Source organism: Heteronotia binoei, chromosome 16 (genome assembly GCF_032191835.1).
Source record: "Heteronotia binoei isolate CCM8104 ecotype False Entrance Well chromosome 16, APGP_CSIRO_Hbin_v1, whole genome shotgun sequence".
NCBI classification, from domain to species: domain Eukaryota; kingdom Metazoa; phylum Chordata; class Lepidosauria; order Squamata; family Gekkonidae; genus Heteronotia; species Heteronotia binoei.
The window spans coordinates 36,426,078-36,445,301 of record NC_083238.1 but is presented as its reverse complement, the minus strand read 5'-3'; the positions used below and the strand labels follow the sequence as shown (position 1 = coordinate 36,445,301).

General features: G+C 45.4%; 1 protein-coding gene across 4 annotated transcripts in view; it reads right to left on the bottom strand.

The window, feature by feature from the left end:
• Positions 1-19,224, bottom strand: part of OSBPL6 (oxysterol binding protein like 6) — a 194,242-nt gene that overhangs the window by 80,974 nt on the left and 94,044 nt on the right. For all 4 annotated transcript variants that reach the window (XM_060256910.1, XM_060256911.1, XM_060256913.1 and 1 more), the window contains exons 5-8: positions 8,861-8,914; positions 3,983-4,096; positions 3,711-3,881; positions 2,829-2,961 (exon numbers count right to left, since the gene is read on the bottom strand). In XM_060256910.1, the coding sequence (XP_060112893.1) occupies positions 2,829-2,961; positions 3,711-3,881; positions 3,983-4,096; positions 8,861-8,914 (472 nt within the window). The remainder of the gene's footprint in view (positions 1-2,828; positions 2,962-3,710; positions 3,882-3,982; positions 4,097-8,860; positions 8,915-19,224) is intronic.

Sequence of the window (19,224 nt, the reverse complement as noted above, 5' to 3'; positions counted from 1 at the left end):
CGTCTCATCCACACATTGAGACTTCTAATTTGTGCCTGTCTCTCCAGCCCTACACGTGGAACAGGTAGCACTTCTGAGAAGGCTACCTTGGAGGTCCTGGCCTTAAGTCTCCTGCCTAGCAGGAGGACCTCACGACTGCATTACCCCACATCGTTGCTGCCAACATGCACCACGACCACTGGCTCCTCCCCAGCACTGCCTATCAGCCTATCTACAACGTGCATAATGTCCGCTACCTTCGCACCAGGCAGGCAAGTCACCATACGTTCAGTACGCGGTTTTGCCACCCAGCTGTCTACTTGCCTAAGGATTGAATCACCAGCCACCAAGACTCCCCCCCTTCTCCCTGCCCAGAGATGGTTCCTTGGTGCGAAAGGATACCCGCTCACCAACTGAAGAAGAGATCCCTTCTGAGGGCGCATTCCCTTATCCTCAGCATGGTGCCATTCCCTCTCGACCCTCATGCTCCCTGGCAGCAATGGGGCTACCATGTTCAGAGTGGGGCTCATTTAATACATCCCCGAGAGTCTTCTCTGAGTGCCTGACTGTCTCTGCTTCTCCAGGTCAGTCACCTTGGTCTTAAGGGTATTTTTTTTTTATTACTTTCAATTTATATCCCGCCCTCTCTGCAAGCGGACTCAGGGTGGCTTACAACATCATAAAATACAATCAATCCAATAAAACATATAAAACCATAATTTATGTATATCAGCTTTAAAACCATTCCATGGTGCTATTTCAGTACTGTATAGGTGGTATTAAATTCTCGACTGTGATCGCCAGCGTTCTGTAAGATGTCCGGTGGCAGCCCTTTTTCAAACCGCAAAAGCCTGTTTAAACAATTCGGTCTTACAGGCCCTGCAGAACGCAGACAAATCCCGCAGGGCCCTTATGGCTTCTGGAAGGGTGTTCCAAAGTTCTGGTGCTGCCACCGAAAAAGGCCTGGATCTCGTCACACACAGCCTGGCTTCTTTTGGGCCAGGGGCAGACAGCAGATTTTTTGTCCCTGATCGCAGTGCTCTCTGGGGGATATATGGGGAAAGGTGGTCCCATAGATAGGCAGGTCCCTGACCATAAAGGGCTTTGAAGGTTAATACCAACACCTTGAAGCGAACTCGGAACACAACAGGCAAACAGTGCAGCTCCCTCAGCGCTGGCTGAATGTGCTCCCATCGTGGCAGCCCCATTAACAGCCGTGCCACAGCATTCTGCACTAGTTGTAGTCTCCAGGTTAGCACCAAGGGTAGCCCCATGTAGAGAGCATTACAGTGATCTATTCTTGAGGTGACCGTGGCATGGATTACCGTCGCTAAGTTGTTGCGCTCTAGGTAAGGGGCCAGCTGCCGCGCCTGCCGAAGATGAAAAAAGGCAGATCTAACAGTGGCTGCAACCTGGGCCTCCATTGTATGAACTCATTCCCTGAGGACCAGGAGATCCTTGCATTGAGCACACACCCAAGACTTCTGTCCTGTGGGCAGACAGTCATACATGTGACACTCAGTGCAAAACCCTGGAAAGCCCCCACCCCCCCTGCTGGCATTCTACCTTCATGATAGCTTTTTAAAAATATACAGTCCCCTTTTAAATCCTGTTTGTTTATGCGGCTCTCCTTCTGGAGGGTCTATTTACCTTACTGGGAACACAAGGAAAATAGGGATATGGGTTCCTGGTACTTACACAGTCCTCAGGCTAAGAGCCATAGGCCAAGAGCCCTTTAGCTCTCGCCCTTCGGCTTGCACCTCTGGCAAGGCACAGCTTAATAATGCAAAGAGGGTGGGGCCTCAGTCTGCCCCAGGAACACAGCCACTTCTAATCAATCAGCAACAATCACCTTCAGCCCACTCAAACCAAACAAACAGCTGTTCCCCAGCAACCACAAATTCAGAATTTTCAGCAATCACACAGTCACACAAACTCAGAAATTCTCAGCAACTTCCCCAGCGGTTTAGAAAGCCAAACCTCAACCATATAAAGATTGTGTGTTAGCTCCCATCCCACACCTGGGCAGAAAAAGGGAAGATCCTGCCATGCTCAGTCCCAAATTTGGGGGGCAGCCCCCCCTCTAAAATTAATCTGTAAAATTTTATATGCAGTGCACACCTCTACTAAAGACCCAATCAGGCTCCTCATTTATGTGTTTTTAACTGAATTTTATACTTTCAACTGTATTTTTCATTGTTTAAATGTTCACTTGCACCTGCTGCTGGAATGGCCTTGGGTTAGCCATAGTTCTGGCAGAGGTTGTCCTTGGAAGGGCAGCTGCTGTGAGAGCCCTCTCAGCCCCACCCACCTCACAGGGTGTCTGTTGTGGGGGGAGAAGATATAGGAGATTGTAAGCCGCTCTGAGTCTCTGATTAAGAGAGAAGGGCGGGGTATAAATCTGCAATTCTTCTTCTTCACTGTCCTCTCGATCCTGATTGGGTGGAAAGGTGGCACAAAAATGTTTTTAAAAATAATTTTAAACGATAGCTTCCATAAGCACTGGTACATGCCACAGGGGGGGGAAATGACTAGAGTTACACAGTCTGAACATCATATTTAAATTTAAAGTCACTGTTTGTCATGATTCCAGAACAAGAGTACTTAAAGGAAAATACTGATTGGTCTCATGAAAGAACTTAGCCAGTTTGGTGAGTCAGTGGAAATGTTCATTTATCTGATAACCGTACTTAACAAGATACATGAAGAAAGCAAAAAAGGTAACTTTGAAATGAAGCTAAGAAGGATGTTTGTGTTTTACAACTACTGCTGACTGGGAAAGAAATATTTTGTAGCAGGGGAACGAATAACAGCTTAGAGGGCAAGCTGGACATAAAGGTGAAACTGACCTTCTGCACACCTGTCCATCTCCTCAGAGTTCTGCAGCCAAGCGACGACTTTACTTTGCCCAGTGGTGCATGTTGCAGGAAGACTGCTACTGCAAGGGATGGAGGGCTGCCATGGGAAGCTGTTCTGTGGTACCTAAACAAGTATATTTAAGAAAACGGTGTACTGAGTGGAGGAGGGAATCTGCCCATGAAAAAACACTAACCAGTAAAAGGATACAAACATTATCCCCTCTTGAAATCACAAAATTTTCACTCTAGTCTGCAGGAAATGTAATAAATGATCTTTGGAAAGATGTGGCAAAACGAAGAACTCTTCAGATATATCTTCCTCCCCTCATCATTTGTTCTGCCTCATTTGGAAATTTCTCACATGGCTAGTGACACCCATTTTCTAACTGAAGACAATGCTTGTTATGTGTCAGGAAATCTGGTAAACTATTCAAGAAATGCATATTTTACTGCATTTACTTCATGTACCCCCATTTTTCTCCCCAACAGGGACTCATCATTCTCCTCTCCTTTATTTTATCCTCACAACAACCCTGTGAGGTAGGATGGACCGAAACTGAATCAAGATCATATACCAAGTTTCCATGGCAAAGTGGGGATTTGAATTTGGGTCTCCCAGATCCCAGCCTGACTCTCTAACCACTCCCACTGACTCTCATAGACATAGCATACATCTTCTGAGTAAGCTAGAGGACTGGGAAGAGTCTAAGTTATTTACCCTGAGCAAGCAGGCTTTAGAAAAGGGCAACACGCCATAAATCCTTGTTTGATGCAGGGTAGCAAAGGGCTCACCAAACAACTGTACGTGGCTTCTGAGGATTGAGCAACATCAAGATGGGGGGGGGTCTCTCCTATAAGAGGAACATCTTATACCTTTGCATCCAATACAGTGACATTAGCGGCAGGTGAAGACTCAGTTGTTGATGTAGAAGGGAATATGTGGAAGCTGGCGTCTCGTGGTGATCGTACAATCTCATTCTGACGATACAGTCTGTGGTGTCGCAGCTTTGATACCCAAGCGTCAAAGGAATCCTGGGATTTTACCTAGTCAACGAGAACGTACAGTTCATAACAGCATCCGACTTTCATCAGGTTATTTGACTTTGTGGCAAGGGGGAAAAGAAACTGAAGGGAACGCTCCTTACTTTCAAGTGGTAGATGTGCTCTTCAGTATCAAGATCTATCCTACGAGCTTTTTTTTTAATCGACATAACCGATAACCCAACATCTATGCTCCCGTGGACTTTCCCTTTCTGAGTCTGTCAAAAAAGAAACAGAAAAACACTACAATCAGCCTAGAAAAATAAAATAATGCAGTGCTTCAGTATAGGTCTAAGAGGAGTATATTATTTATTGGGCGACAGTTCAGGTTCATTTTAGCAAGCAGAGCTGGAGAAAGAGGGAGGTTGTTAGGAAAAATACCAAGTGCCTTTCATAAGAAGAGGTGTAATGAAGCTAGTAATGCATAGTCCTTTTTTCTCTCCTCAAGATTTAATAGATGGAGTTCGGTGAAAAAATATTACATAGAATTTTGCAAAACTAATTTAAAGAAAAATTGAAACTCTTAAGAATTAGTAAAAAAAACCCCCAAAACTGAGGCCAATAATCAAATAGGCCAGGGGTCTCCAACAGGTAGCTTGTGAGCTACCAGTAGCTTGCTGGCTGTTGTGATCTGCTCCAGTGGCTTTTATTTTCTTTTTAAAGCTTTATTTCTGGTGCTCTTCTTAGTCCATGTTTAAAACCAGGGCTGCTTCCACGCAGAGGATTTACTGTATTTCACCCAACTGGTGCATTTTCCCATGTTTCTACATGATGTAGTCCTCTGTGTGTACACAGACTGTTAACAGTCCATTCTTTCCACACACAAAGATCTGCTTTATTTTAAGCCTGCTAAAAAAAAACAAGTGTTTCTTGGGCAAGATGCTGTCAGCAGGAGCAGTTTCTTGTGTCTGAAGAAACAGCACAATTTCAGGATGTCAGTGAAGTGCTAGTCAGTTACTCTTTCCATTTGTTGATGATCACAAGAGGCTGAGCCCTGGCAACAGCTAGCCTTTTAGACCCAGTGGAGAGGATTGTTGGAAGTTCTGTGAACACAAGTTCTTTTGAAGCCTGCTATTTTTATCCAGCATTACTGACACCTTTTTTTTTTTTAAGAGAACCACCAACAGCTCAGTCTGCCTTTCAGGGAGAGGGAGGGGATATAACTGGAGGAGTCTGCAAATATGTGGAGTTTCTGAAAGAAGTTTCTAAAGAGGTATTTTGTTATTATTATCAGGGCATTTTTTTGTAGCAGGAACTCCTTTGCATATTAGGCCACACACCCCTGACGTAGCCAATCCTCCTGAAATTTACAGTAGGCCCTGTAAGAAGAGCCCTGTAAGCTCTTGGAGGATTGGCTACATCAGGGATGTGTGGCTTAATATGCAAAGGAGTTCCTGCTACAAAAAAAGCCCTGATTATTATGCAGTGCTGTGTTCCCATGCTCCTCAAAGAAAGAAAAAGTATTAAAAACAGGGTGTGTGGAGAATCCTGAGGGTCATGTGAGAACACGGGGTTGGGTGGGGGCTTCAATGTATATCATGTATGCAGGGGAAACCAATCACTAAAAATAGAGACAAAACTGATAACTCTGAGCTGTCTGGAATCTCAGTTGCAAAGGTGATTTCACGCAGAATTGCATCAAAAACCATAGAAAATCCTCTTGGTGTGGAAGCAGCCCTGGTAACATCTTAGGGGGAAGGGGGGGCATCTTGGGATCCCCCCACCCCGGTATTCCAAAATAGCTGTCATTAATGAAAAGTCTGGCAACACCAGAAATAAGCTATATATATGCAAGTGGACAAGAACTGCGCATGAAATTAAACTTTTTGACTTCTCTGTTGCAACTATTCTCACTGTTAAAGGGGCAAGCCACAGCTCAGCTTAAAAGCAGCTTGTCTTTGTAAAAGTGAAAACAATGATTAAAATAAACTGTATTGAAGGCCTGCAGTGTTTGCAGTTTATGTAAAATCCCCCCCCCCCGGGATTCTTTGAACTATGGCCCACATAAATAAATACAGGAAAGACATTTCTTTCCTTATAAGAACTTATTACAGGGCTAATTCCAGGAGAGTTAATTTGGCATATACCAGGACCCTCACAATAGATTCTGCAGTAGCTATACAACATGCACTAGTATTGTAGAAATGAGAAATTAAGACAATGTAACAAAATAGTCAAGGACCATCACTGAACAAAACATTTTAATATATTCTCTAGTAATACTTCTTCCTCTTTCTACATAAATAATCCTCGAGGGAGAAGTGAATTATTATAGCCAGAACTGGCAATGTTAACTTGGAGTACAATTTGCCTTGAAATCTCATATTTGTTAAGTTAAAAGAAATAGCAGTGCACAGCTTATTCCATATTTAGAGGGAAAGAGAGAAAGAGACAGACAAAACAGAATGTGTGTATAACACGCAGCTTTGATAACTGAACAAATACATTTTCAGATTATGGCTTGCTTTTTATATGAGCAAGCAATATTATTTCTGTAATCTTCTCACAGAGAATACAAGTGTACATCAGCTCTCCAGTATATATTATTTCCAAAAGGTTATATTTTTTTCCAGTTAAAGGCTACTTATAATACTAATATTCATGATCAAATTAAATTCAAAGAATTGATAAAGTAGATCTGATGTCCACTTGATGTACATTATATCCAACGAATGGAACAAATGTGTATAATATGATCACAAATATCTATTGGGAGTCTATATAATCACTTGCATTAGTCACTCCACTGTAGGCCACTGGAAACATCAGGTGTGCACTTATTTTCACACAGGAATGGAGAGCTTCGATCCCAGAACACAAGAGATCCTAGAAATATTGTAGGAATGGTCAGGTATAGCCCTTGGCCCATAAAAGCCACCTGCTGGGCAACTCCACGCACCTTTAAACAAAGGTTTTCATAGATTCCCAGAGAGCGGTGAAAAAATTATGCACCAGATCTCTACAAGAGGTTGTCTTAAGAGATCAGGAGCTGTCACTGGATTGCAAAATCCACCCAGCCCTGCCCTTTCTTGTGTGAATGATCCCACCAGTACTGGTCGTTGGCCGAATAAATTGATTGATTGATTAATCCCACCAGCACGAAACTTAACGAAACTGGAAATCGCTGTCAATCACAGGGTAAATCTGTAATGTGAAGACTGCTGTAAATCCTGGCTAAGAGTCATGAAGACGACGACTGCAGATTTATATCCCGCCCTTCTCTCTGAATCAGAGACTCAGAGCAGCTTACAATCTCCTATATCTTCTCCCCCCACAACAGACACACTGTTAGATAGGTGGGGCTGAGAGGGCTCTCACAGCAGCTGCCCTTTCAGGAGAACTGCAAAAGCTATGGCTAACCCAAGGCCATTCCAGCAGCTGTAAGTGGAGGAGTGGGGAATCAAACCCGGTTCTCCCAGATAAGAGTCCACACACTTAACAACTACACCAAACTGGCTCTCATGATTTATTTTAATGATGGTTAAGATGCCTGAACCACAGTTACGAATGAACATGGAAAAGTGGAAAGAATTCATATTCAAGAGGGCAGCCCAGCCAGTTAAATGGAACTATCCAATCAGATTATTCATTTAGGAATGTGTTTATCAGGAATAAAAAGTTTCTTATCAGACGTTCCCTCCATTTTTCCATGAGATTTCAAAACAGGATACCCCAAACAATCTGTCACAGAAGAAGACACCTGTTTTGAGATCATAACTCCCAGGCCAAATACATTATTCTCTCCACCACCACTGCCCATTTCTGTGAGTTTCTTTTCCCATGCTTTATCAGTACTAGGTGTTTACTTCTGGTTGATACTTTTGTGGGTATGCACCAAGGGAGAACTAAACTGAAATTCTCCTCTGTTCTGCAGGGTCTTTATTGTCCATGTTTTTTGATAGAACAGTTAGAAAGATCCTGCCAACACTGGGTTATCTTCAAAGCTATGCAAATCTTAGAGGTGCACAAACTCAGTCGCTAAAGATCATAACCCCTCTCTTTTGGCAACATCTCCTTTCCCTGGCATCAAACACAAAGATGCCGTTCCCTGATCTCTGTGCACACTGCAGAAAACTCAGGCGAGGGAGATAATCTTCCTGCATTGGACAGTGGTCTTTAAAGAATCAGCAAAAAGATCCATGTCAATTCTCTCTTTCTCAAAGCCCCTATGAGATGTCACCTCCATTGACCGTTCTGTGCTCCAGGCTTTTGGAAATAACAGCAAGCAGCATAAGTCTACTAACTCTGACTTTCCCCCAAGACCTGGTGCAACACCAGTCATCTAGGAAGACAGAAGCAGCAAAAGGTATTTGTGCAGCTCCTTATCTTCTCCAAAGCTTTGTGTCAAGAGAAGCCAGACCTTGGCCAATTTCCCACTAGCCTTGCCCCGGTCTTGCACGCCTTCTTCCTCTGGTCCTTCTGCCTGATTTTGGACATGCTGCTGTGGGGCCTCAACTTGCCCCACCTCTTTCCCAAGTTTCCTCCACCGCTGTAGGGTTCTCTGAAAACCAGAGTTTGAAGCCGCAGAGAGAACTTGGGAAAGAGGCGGGGCAAGTTGCAGCTCCGCAGCAGCGTGTGTAAAATAGAGCAAAACCACCGCAGGAAAAAGGAGAGTGAGACCACGACAAGGCTAGTGTGGAATCAGCCCTTGTCTTTCCCTCAAGTTATCTGCATGGGGCATGGCACTCAAGGAAAGGGAGGAGCTGATGGCAACCACAAATAGTGGCTCTGAACTGACGAAAGCCAAAATTTGAGTGCCCTGGCAAAATGGTGCATAAGAAAACGGTAAAATCCCTTTAGAGCCACTTCCCGCAATCAATTTAGCAGCTCCAGTTATCTGTTCTTGAAAGGGAGATCCATCATTATGTATCTCCCAAATCATGTCTACTTTTAGCCCCTAGGGCCTACAGTTAGCAAGAGTAAGTCTTTAAGTAACAATGGAAGGCAAGACCAGCTTTGAAAACAGCTCCAGGTTTACTTACATCAATCGGTGATTTTGAGTATTTCAACATTCCGTTATCCAGGACAAAAAAGCGCTGTGGAGAAACAGTTTGTTAATGACCAAAATAAAACTTGGATATAGCAAATTCACACATCAACAATGGCAAATGTATATTTCCCTGGTTCTTAATAATCAACATGTGCTTGAGAATAAAGTTAATTAACAACTTGCTCTCATTTATTTTGGCAGCAAAATAAAAACATCACAGATTTAAAGAGTGTTTTGGAATAGTCAAAGTACTTCACGTCCATTATTTCAGTCATCCTTATGACAACTCCATCTTGACTGTCTGCCCCTAATACAAAGATAATGAAGAAGATATTGGATTTATATCCCACTCTTCACTTTGAATCTCAAGAGTCTCAGAGCAGCTTACAATCTCTTTTATCTTCTTCCCCTACAACAAACATCTTGTGAGCTAGGTGGGGTGGAGAAAGCTCTCACAGAAGCTTCCCTTTCAAGGACAACTCAATGAGAGCTATGGCTGACTCAAGGCCATTCCAGCAGCTGCAAGTGGAGGAGTGGGGAATCAAACCCGGTTCTCCCAAACAAGAGTCCACACACTTAACCACTACACCAAACTGGCTCTCAATGACAGAGACATACCTTACAGAATGGGAGGGGATAAGTTATGTATTTATTTTGTTCCCACTTTTCTCCTCAATGGGAACTCAAAGCAGCTTACATCATGCTCCTTTCCTCTATTTTACCCTCACATTGATCCTGTGAGGTAGGTTAGGCTGAGAGAGTATGACTGGCCCAAGGTCTCCCAGAGAGCTCCCATAGCATGAGTGGAAGTTTGAACCCAGGTCTCCCAAATATCAGCCTGACTCTCTTAACCACTACATTGGACTGGCTCTCTGTATCAGCCCAACAGGCTGCCCCATCTTCAAAAAGAAATACAGTTTCATCAGATGAACTGAGAGAATGGAGTGGTTGACTATGCAGATGAAGTAGAATCTCTACAGCATGTGTTTTTATACCGTTCTTATTATTCTGACCTCCGTGCTTTATATTTAGAGCCTTTACTAAGAAAAAAGAAAAATCAGTCTGATGAACATAAGACATGTTTTTTACTTTCTAGCCGTTGTTTTGGTATGAGGGAGGTTAGATATCCCGTAAGGGATATCATAAATAGATCCCTGATGGAAGGGCATTTTCCAGCGCCCCTCAAAGAGGCGGTGGTCCGCCCGCTCTTGAAAAAAATCAACATTAGATCCGGCCGAATTGGCACACTACCGGCCGGTCCCGAATTTGCCCTTTTTGGGTAAACTCATTGAGAATGCAGTGGCATTGCAGCTACAGAGTTTCCTGGAGGATGCTTCCGTTCTTGACCCCCATCAGTCCGGCTTTCGCCCGGGTCATGGGACGGAGACAGTGCTGGTTGCCCTGGTGGATGATCTTCAGCGGCATCTGGATCGAGGCGGCTCGGCGGTACTGATGTTGTTAGACCTATTGGCAGCATTCGATACGGTCGACCATTGGTTGCTGACTTGCCGTCTCGCTGACTCAGGGATTCAGGGGCTGGCCTTACAATGGCTTTCCTCTTTCCTTGAAGGTCGGGGACAAAGGGTGGCGATTGGGTGTGAACTGTCCCAGAGACACACGCTTGATTGCGGGGTGCCTCAGGGGGCGGTGCTCTCCCCGATGTTGTTCAACATCTATATGCGCCCCCTTGCCCAGATTGCCCTAAGGTATGGGTTGGGTTGCCACCAGTATGCTGATGACACCCAGCTCTATCTACTTATGGACGGCCAGCCTGCCTGTGTCCCAGAAAACTTGGACCTGGCGTTGCAAGCCGTGGCTAAATGGCTCAGACTGAGTGGATTGAAGCTAGACCCATTCAAGACAGAGGTCCTTTGCCTGGGTCGTCATGGCCCGGGAAGGGAAATCCCTTACCAGCCTTTGACGGTGCCCCACTGACTACGGCACACAAGGTCAGGAGCTTGGGGGTACTACTGGAGCCTTCCTTGACAATGGAGGCTCAAATAGCAGCCACTGCCAAGTCCGCATTCTTTCATCTTAGACGGGTGAGGCAGTTGGCCCCTTTCCTGGAGCATGACGATCTGGCAACAGTGATCCACGCAACGGTCACCTCGAGGTTGGACTACTGTAATGCCCTCTACATGGGGCTGCCCCTGTACCGAACCCGGAAGTTGCAGCTAGTGCAGAATGCCGCTGCCCGGCTGCTATTAGGGCTTCCTCGATGGGAGCACATTCTGCCGGGGCTCCAGGGCCTGCACCGGCTGCCAATAATATACCGAAATCGGTATAAGGTGCTGGTTATTACCTTTAAAGCCCTATATGGCCTAGGGCCTGCCTACCTTAGGGACCGTCTCTCCCCACATGTTCCCCAGAGAGTGCTGAGATCGAGTTCTCAAAACCTGCTTGCAATCCCCGGGCCAAAGGAGGCCCGACTTAAGTCGACCAGAGACAGGGCCTTTTCAATCACAGCCCCTTGCTGGTGGAACCAGCTACCGGAAGAGGTGAGGGCCCTGCGGGACCTTGGGCAGTTCCGCAGGGCCTGTAAGACAGTCCTCTTCCGGTTGGCATACAATTGATCGGTACTTGAAAATTTCGAATAGAAGGCTGTAGTATGGTACTTTGGTAAATGGCTTTGTTTTACTGTTTTACTGTTTCTACTGGTTTATTGTTTAAATGTTGTAAATTGATGTATTTTAAAACTTAATCCTATGTTAGAACTTTTGTGTTGTGAGCCACCCTGAGCTGCTTTGGTAGGAACGGCGGGATATAAACTAAATAAAATTAAATTAAATGGGAAAAAAAATGACCGAATCAGTGGTCAAGTTTTTGTATTTTGCCTCTAGGGGGAGATGTACCAACAATTGCTCTTGATTACTGTTCTATTGCTGGCTGTTGGTTGGTTGTTAAATTATTGTATGCCATTAAAGCTTATTTTGTGTTGTTTATACGGACCTGAATGAAGACTTTTATGGGTGTTCCTGCCGGACTCATTGGAGTCATACAGGCGGAGCTTGGGGATTCGGGAACAATGGGCAGCAGGATCCAAACCCCTGCTCCCCTACTCCAATCACGGGCTCCCAGCAGGTTTAAATGATCCAGTAATATGCTTGCGCGGAAACCTTGAGTTGTATATAGTTGGCCCCATGGGCCTAGTTAGTCAGTCTTAGAGTACTATGCTGTACCACAATAAAAGAGCATGCTCACTACCACCTCACCTCTTCACTGCGTTGAACCCACTATATTATACTTTGACAAATTAAAGAGTGGTTGGCTACATGCCAACCTGTTGTGAAGGCGAGTGCAACATCCCTAATTAAAGACCAAGACCAAGAAATGGAAGACAGGTCTGCAGAGGCAACTAACACTACAAGGAAAGCAGGAGATGGGGTCCCCTCCCCATGAGTTTGGGATCAGTGTTATTTAAGATTCACAATTCATCCAGACTCAACAGAAAGCGGTGAGATTGCAAAGTAAGAAAATGACATTAAGTGATATGTAACAATGAAATCCAAAGCAAAATATGAACAGCTCTAGAAACATATCTCAGAGCGGGGTGCACAGGAAACAAAAATGGCACATTTTAATATATTCGACTGCAAAGTAATACATATTGGCAAAAAAAAAATTATATACCTTCAAAACAAAGGCTGACAAGGTCTGAAGTGGCTGTGACTACCCAGAAAATAGATCTTGGGGTCATGGTGGAATAAATGAAAGCATCAGCACTGCAGTGGCAGTTAGAAAGGCAAATCCCACATTAGACTTTCGTTGGAAAAGAGATTGAAAAGAAAATGGCCAGTATCAGCTTGCAAAATTAATGGGTTGCATCTACCACTCCACTTTGCTAACATCACTATAGCTCTCTAGCACAAGAAGCCTTCCCTCAAAGCATGAAGCCCCTCCATTTCTTAAACTATGTATTACTTTAGATATTCATGCCCTCTTTCCTCCTCAAAGGAGACTCAAGCAGGGCTGCAGCCAGCAGGAGGGGCACAGGTGTGGTGCCCCCTATAGAATCTGCAGCACCCCCACCCAAAGATTGGGGAAGACTGGATTGGGGTGCTGCAGATTCTATAGGGGGCACAGCACCTGCGCCCCCCCTGCTGGCTGCAGTCCTGGACCCAAGGCAGTTTACAACATAATTCTGCCCTCCTCAGTTTTATCCTCACAACAACCCTGGTATAGGGTTAATCTGAATGACTGGCCCAAGATCAGCCACGGAGTGGGGATCCTTGTCCACCACTCTGTGTATTATATCACATGGCTCTGTATCTATAGTTTTTTTAGGCTTCTGTGTTGTTTTCATACCATTTGTATTTCATGTTCTGAATGCTGGTAGTACATTTCACAGGCACTGACATAACAGAATATTTGTCTTATCAGTGCTTAATTGCTATTTTGATGTCTTTGTATGTATTTTAATATTGTTTTTAATTTGTTTTAATGATGTATTTTTTGGGGGGGATGATTGATATTGTTTTAAAATGTGATTTTTATCATGTATTTTTTAAACTGTTAGCTGTCTTGGTGGCCCTTGTGAGGGCAGAAAGGTGGGGTACAAATTTTGTAAGTAAAAACAGAGTTGTGCTTACCTGTAAATATTGTTCATCGGTGTCTTCTGTGCAGGATTGTGCCTGTGCAGGCCAGTCACAGACATTTTCTTTCTAGCTTAAAAAACTCCAAAGGGGGGATGCCCTGCCGCTTTCGGAGCCAGCGCATGCTATGCTCTGATGGCAGATGCCCCCTTCCCTCCATTCTCACTAAGCTGCCATAAGTCCTCTTTCATGGTACCACAGGCTCTATGAGAGTTCACCACTGGGCAGGAGGGAAGGAATGTGTGTCTGCACAGAAGATGTCGATGAACAAAAGTTACAGGTAAGTGCAACTCTGCTTTCATCGTCCATCTTCTCATGCAGCCCCACACTGGGCCATTAGTGAGCTACTCACCAGAGGAGGTGGGGTGAGTCTCTTACTGGAACAACACCTGTGCCTTACCCTCATCTTCCTCCTTCCGTGCCTGAAGATCTAGGACATTAATCTTCATGAATGCCTCCTCTGTCAACCAGGTTGCTGCCCTGTAGATGTCCAGAAGAGGAACTAGTTGATGAAATGTGGAAGATGATCCCTGCCATTCAAGTGGAATACGCCTTCACATCAAGAGGGTGTGGCTCCTCAGACATCCCACAGCAGGAATGGATGGCCACCACCACCCATAGACACAGACTAGACTAAGCAGCTTTTTCCTTCCTGGGACCCCAATGACAAATAAATAATGCTTTGTACTTATAAAATGGTTTGGTTCTTTTTAAATAGTAAGGGAGGGCCCCCCCCTCCTAACATCAAAAGTACGTAGGGCCTTCTCAGCCTCTGAACTTGGAGTTGGAAAAAATACTGGTAGGACCACTTCTTGTGCAAGCTGGATTTTGGAAATTACTTTTGGTAGGAAGTCCAGACTCAGGTGTAAAACAACTCTCTCACTGAATACTTTAAGAAAAGTAGGATCTAAATTATATTTTCAAAAAAGAAAAGAAAAGAAAAGGAGGATCTACTCTAAGCACTGTAAGTTTGCTGACCCTTCTGGCTGAGGTAATAGCCACTAAAAACACTGCTTTCCTTGAGAATAATGCTAATGAGCAGGAGGCTATAGGTTCAAAAGGAAGATTCATCAGTTTAGCTAATACGAAGGGCAAACCCAGTGTGGAACAATATGAAGCGGGGGGGGGGGAGACACTGGTTTTAAAAAGCGTTGAGCCAATTTGTGAGCAAACACAGTCGTCCCTTGTGCCTCCTCATGAAACGCACCAATAGCCACCAAGTGGGTCCTAAAAGAAGACACTGCCAAAGCAGCCTGTGCTAGTGAGAGCACGTATTCCAAAACAGATGACAATGGGCAAGTAAAAGGGCCTTTCCTTCTAGCAGACATCCAGGACTCAAGGACAACAGGCAAGTATAAGGGCATTTCCCTCTAGCAGATATTCAGGACTCAAATCAAGCCCACGAACTACCATAAGAATACCAAGTTAACGGTTTACGGGCCTGAAGCAAGATATCTTATACACCTTAGGAGAAGGAACGTCCTATGGCTGGATCCTCTATGCCAAGGGTGGCCAAACTTTCTTAACATAAGAGCCACACAGAATAAACATCAGATGTTCAAGAGTAGAAAGATGTGAATGTCAGGTGTTCAAGAGCTGGAAGGAAGGAAGGCAAACAGATGGGGAGAGGGAGGTGGAAAGAAAGGAAATTTAAATGCATTCTTCAAGTCACCTGCTGGCTTAGCTTGGCGAAATGATTTAAAGAGACAAATGCCTTCTCCAGGCTGGCCGACAGGGCAGTGGGGGCTTTGAGAGCCACACAATTTGTGTGAAAGAGCCACATGCGGCTCCTGAGCTGCAGTTTGGTCATCCCTGCTCTATGCCATTGAGTGTAACCTCACTACATCGTAGTTCAGTAACGGGCCATGAATAAACAGATCCGAGGCAGAGGGGAACGGCATGCAGCCCTCAACCATTAAGCATAGCAACTTCAAAAACCAGATCTGGTGGGAACAGAAGGTTGCTACTAGGATACAATCTGTCTGATCAGCTATTATTTTCCCTATAACTCTGTTCAGGAGAGGGATAGGAGGGAACGCATCGAAGAGTGTTCCTGACCAAGGGACCTGGCATGCATCTCCTAGAGCAGGGATCCCCAACCTCAGGGCTGGGGATTGGTACCGGACCACGGCCTGTTTGCAATGGGCCACGCAACCTCCCCCACCCGCGGCGCCCCCTCCCCGTTTTCACTATTTTAAGGCCGGGGAAGTGGTGGTGAAGCACCTCCCAGGTCGACCTCCCCCCCAATCAGCTGATCGGCTGGGGAAACTGCCGCAGCAGCAGCGAGGGACGCTGCCCTTGCTCCTTCGGGGGGGGGTTGGCCCGGGAGGAGCTTCATGGGCCCTTCCCTGGCCTTAAAATGGTGAAAAGGGGGGGAAGAGGTGGGGAGACTGTGGGAGGGGGCAAAGGAGGGAGGAAGAAATGGGGGGAGGAGGATAGATCCAAGTGGGCAGCTGCATTGGTCTGAAGCAGTAGAACAAAGTAGGAGTCAAGTTGCACCTTTAAGAGGTGGCGAGGCTGTGCGGGGGGAGGAGGGAGGAGGAAACAAGGGGAGGAGGAAGAGGCGAGGCTACGTGGGGGGGCGGCGGCAAGGCTGTGCAGGGGGGCAATGGAGGGAGGAGGAAATGGGGGAGGAAAACAGGGAGGAGGCACTGCGGGGGGGTGCGAATTGGGTGCCCCCTCCCTGCTGGCCTTGGGGCTGCAATGGGCAGGCTGGCCCTGGGGTCAAAAAGGTTGGGGAGAACTTGGATCGCTGCCCTAGAGAACTTGGATCGCTGCCCACCAGGGAGCAGAACTCCGGTGCACTCCTGGACTTGGCTGTAGCAAACAAGTCCACCTGAGGATACCCCCAAGTGCTGAAAATCATATTGATATATTTATCCTGGACAGACCATTCATAATTGGTCTGAGAGATCCTGTTCAGACTATCTGCTTCTGTATTTAAGGACCCCACTCTATGGATAGCCCTGGGCAAGGCTCCAATATCCATCACTATCTCCCCCACTGCTATTACCTCTAAGCAAAGCTTTCTGAAACCTGTGCCTCCTTGTTTGTTGAAGCAGTACACTGTGGCAGTGTTGTTCATTTAAATCAGCACCCTCTTGTCTTTGAGTATATTTGAAAAGGAGGTAAGGGCAAGTCTTACTGCACAAAGCTCCACAACATTGATATGGGAGTACTTTGCATCAAAGGCCACCTGAGCTGTATTGAAAAACCCTCACAACAGGCACCCCAACCCATTAAGGAAGCATCCATTGTCAGGGTGGCCTGAGGAACACAGAAACCAAACTGGATCCCTGAGAACAAGTTACAGACCAATTTCGCACTAGAGCTTTAATCCTGGTTTAGCCCTGTCCTCAAACTGACATTCTACACTAGAATCAGAGAAACCAACTCTATGATTCTGTTATTTTAGTGTAGAATGTCAGCTTGGGAACAGGGCTAAACCAGGATTAAAGCTCTAGCGCAAAACTGGTCTTCCAGCCACCAAAGCAGAGACTTAACCACTTCCCTGGGTTTTGGGGGGATGTTTGTTAGGTTCATATTTCTTCACAAATCAGATTTGCAAGCTCCACTTGTACAGTCTCACTAACTGAATTATCGCAGTGATCACAACAAGGGCTTTTTTCCTGGGGGAACACAGTGGAACTGAGTTCTGGAACCGCTTTGCCAAAATAAAACTCTCCTTCATTTCCCTTTTGAGAGTTCCAGCACCTCTTTTTCCAGGAAAAAAGCCCTGATCGCACCCAAAAGCCCTAATAACCTCTGAACTGGCCTCACTGGCGGCCAGCATAGCTAGAAGCTATGGCCTTGATGCTCTTGGTCCTGCCTGTGGACAAAAAGGCCTTCCCTACTGAAGTATTTAGGTGAAGTGCCAATGAATTGTACTCACCGAGATGCTTCCCAGATAGACTTTTCCTAATTCACCGTTAGGCCTAACCTGCTATAGGTGGAAATGGTGAAGTGAACACTGTCCTTTAGTAAGCCACAATGGGGGGGCACAATAAGTCCAGATATGAGAATATAGAGCAACCCTGTATTCTCATATCTGCACTACCACTACAGCTATGCACTTGGTGAAAATTCTGAGTGCTGTAGCCAGACTGAGAGGGAAGCGTACTGAAACACCTCAGAACCCTGTCCAAACAATAAAAACTTCCTGTGAGATTGGTGGATTGAAATATGAAAATAGGCATTCTTTAAATCAAGAACTGAGAACCGCACACCCAGGGCAAGGAGCTCAATCATAGAAGAAAGCAAGACCATTATTTATTTATTCGTGATTTATATCCCGCCCTTCCCACAAGTGGCTTAGGGCGGCTTGAAATTTGAGATTTTAAAGAACTTCTTTAATTTTCTGAGATCCAGAATGGGCCTGTGCCCGCCATCCTTTTTATTAACTAGAAAAAAACCTAAAATGGAAACTCAGGGGTGAAACCCATGTAGGATCTGTTCCACCACGCCCTTCCTAAGAAGTCTCCCTAACTGCAATCTAAGCTCTGGAAAGGGGTTATCTATTGCAGTCGAAGCCGGGTGGCAAGAGGGCTGAGATAAGAATTCTAACCTGCAGCCTTCCTGTATTACAGACAAAACTCAATTGTCTGAACTAATCTGTCGTCAGGCCTCCGCAAACTGTGCCAGCCTATACTTGAGACTGGAAACAACAGTGACTTTAAGGGTGGTTAGTAAGAACTTTGCTGATTGTCGGCCCTAATCCCTCCAGGGGTTCTGCTGAGGGGGCCTCAGCCTAAAGAAGGGGAGGCGTCTTAAATGGTTATTGAGGGTACGCAAACAAAGACTGATGGTGCTGCCTCTGTAATTATGTGGTAGCGAAACCATGTTGTCTCTGAGAGAAACATTGTTTCTGGGTTGGAGCCGAATAGAATTTCCTCAGCTATCTGGCTGTCTGGTAGCTCTTCTTCATAGTGGAGAGGAACTCGTGCGTTGTGAAAAGAGTTGATCACTTGAAGGGATGATCATCATCCTTACAGCAAGTCTCTAGAGGGACAGCAATGCAGCATAAATATGAGCGTCTCCAGAGAACTATAGCAGAGGCCATAGATCTGGCTGATACATCCACAGCGTGCCTACCCACATTGTTCTTTTTTTGACAGTGAAATTGCCTTGGACTGAATAAGTTTAGCCAGGGACTTGGATTCATCAAGCAATTTGTCTAAGTAATGGGAAAGGCTCCCCCAGAGGAAAAGTGGGTAGCCCCCCATAATTACTTGATAATATGCAACTTAGAAATTAAGGTTAGATGACATGTAAAACTTCCTCTCCAATGGGTCCAGACAGTGGTTTTCTCTGTCTGCTGGGGATGAATGCTGGCTGGGTCACTGGCATGCCTGCACATCCTCTGTGACCAAAGAAGGTGGTATTGGGTGGATGGACAGAAACTCACATAAGTCCTGTTTTAGTGTATATAAATTTTATGAGGTGTAGCTTGGACTGAGGCTGGTGAGGCTAAGATAGGCACTCTAAGATTAGAAAAGCTACTATTCCTGGAGTATCAGAACAGAGTCTACTCAGAATCTTGGTTTTTGGATTATTGTCTGAAGTTGAGATACCAATATTAAGGACTTTTGCCATTCTCAGCACCTATTCTCTGTAGAGACAGAGGTCTTCCCTAGGAGATATCGGAGTTGGAGCACCCACAGTATCATTCAGTGACAGATCTGAAGCATTCTCAGAGCTATAATGAGATGCTATGAAGAGCTCTTTCTCCAGTTCATGGTGTGGGTATCAGAATGGAACTAACATA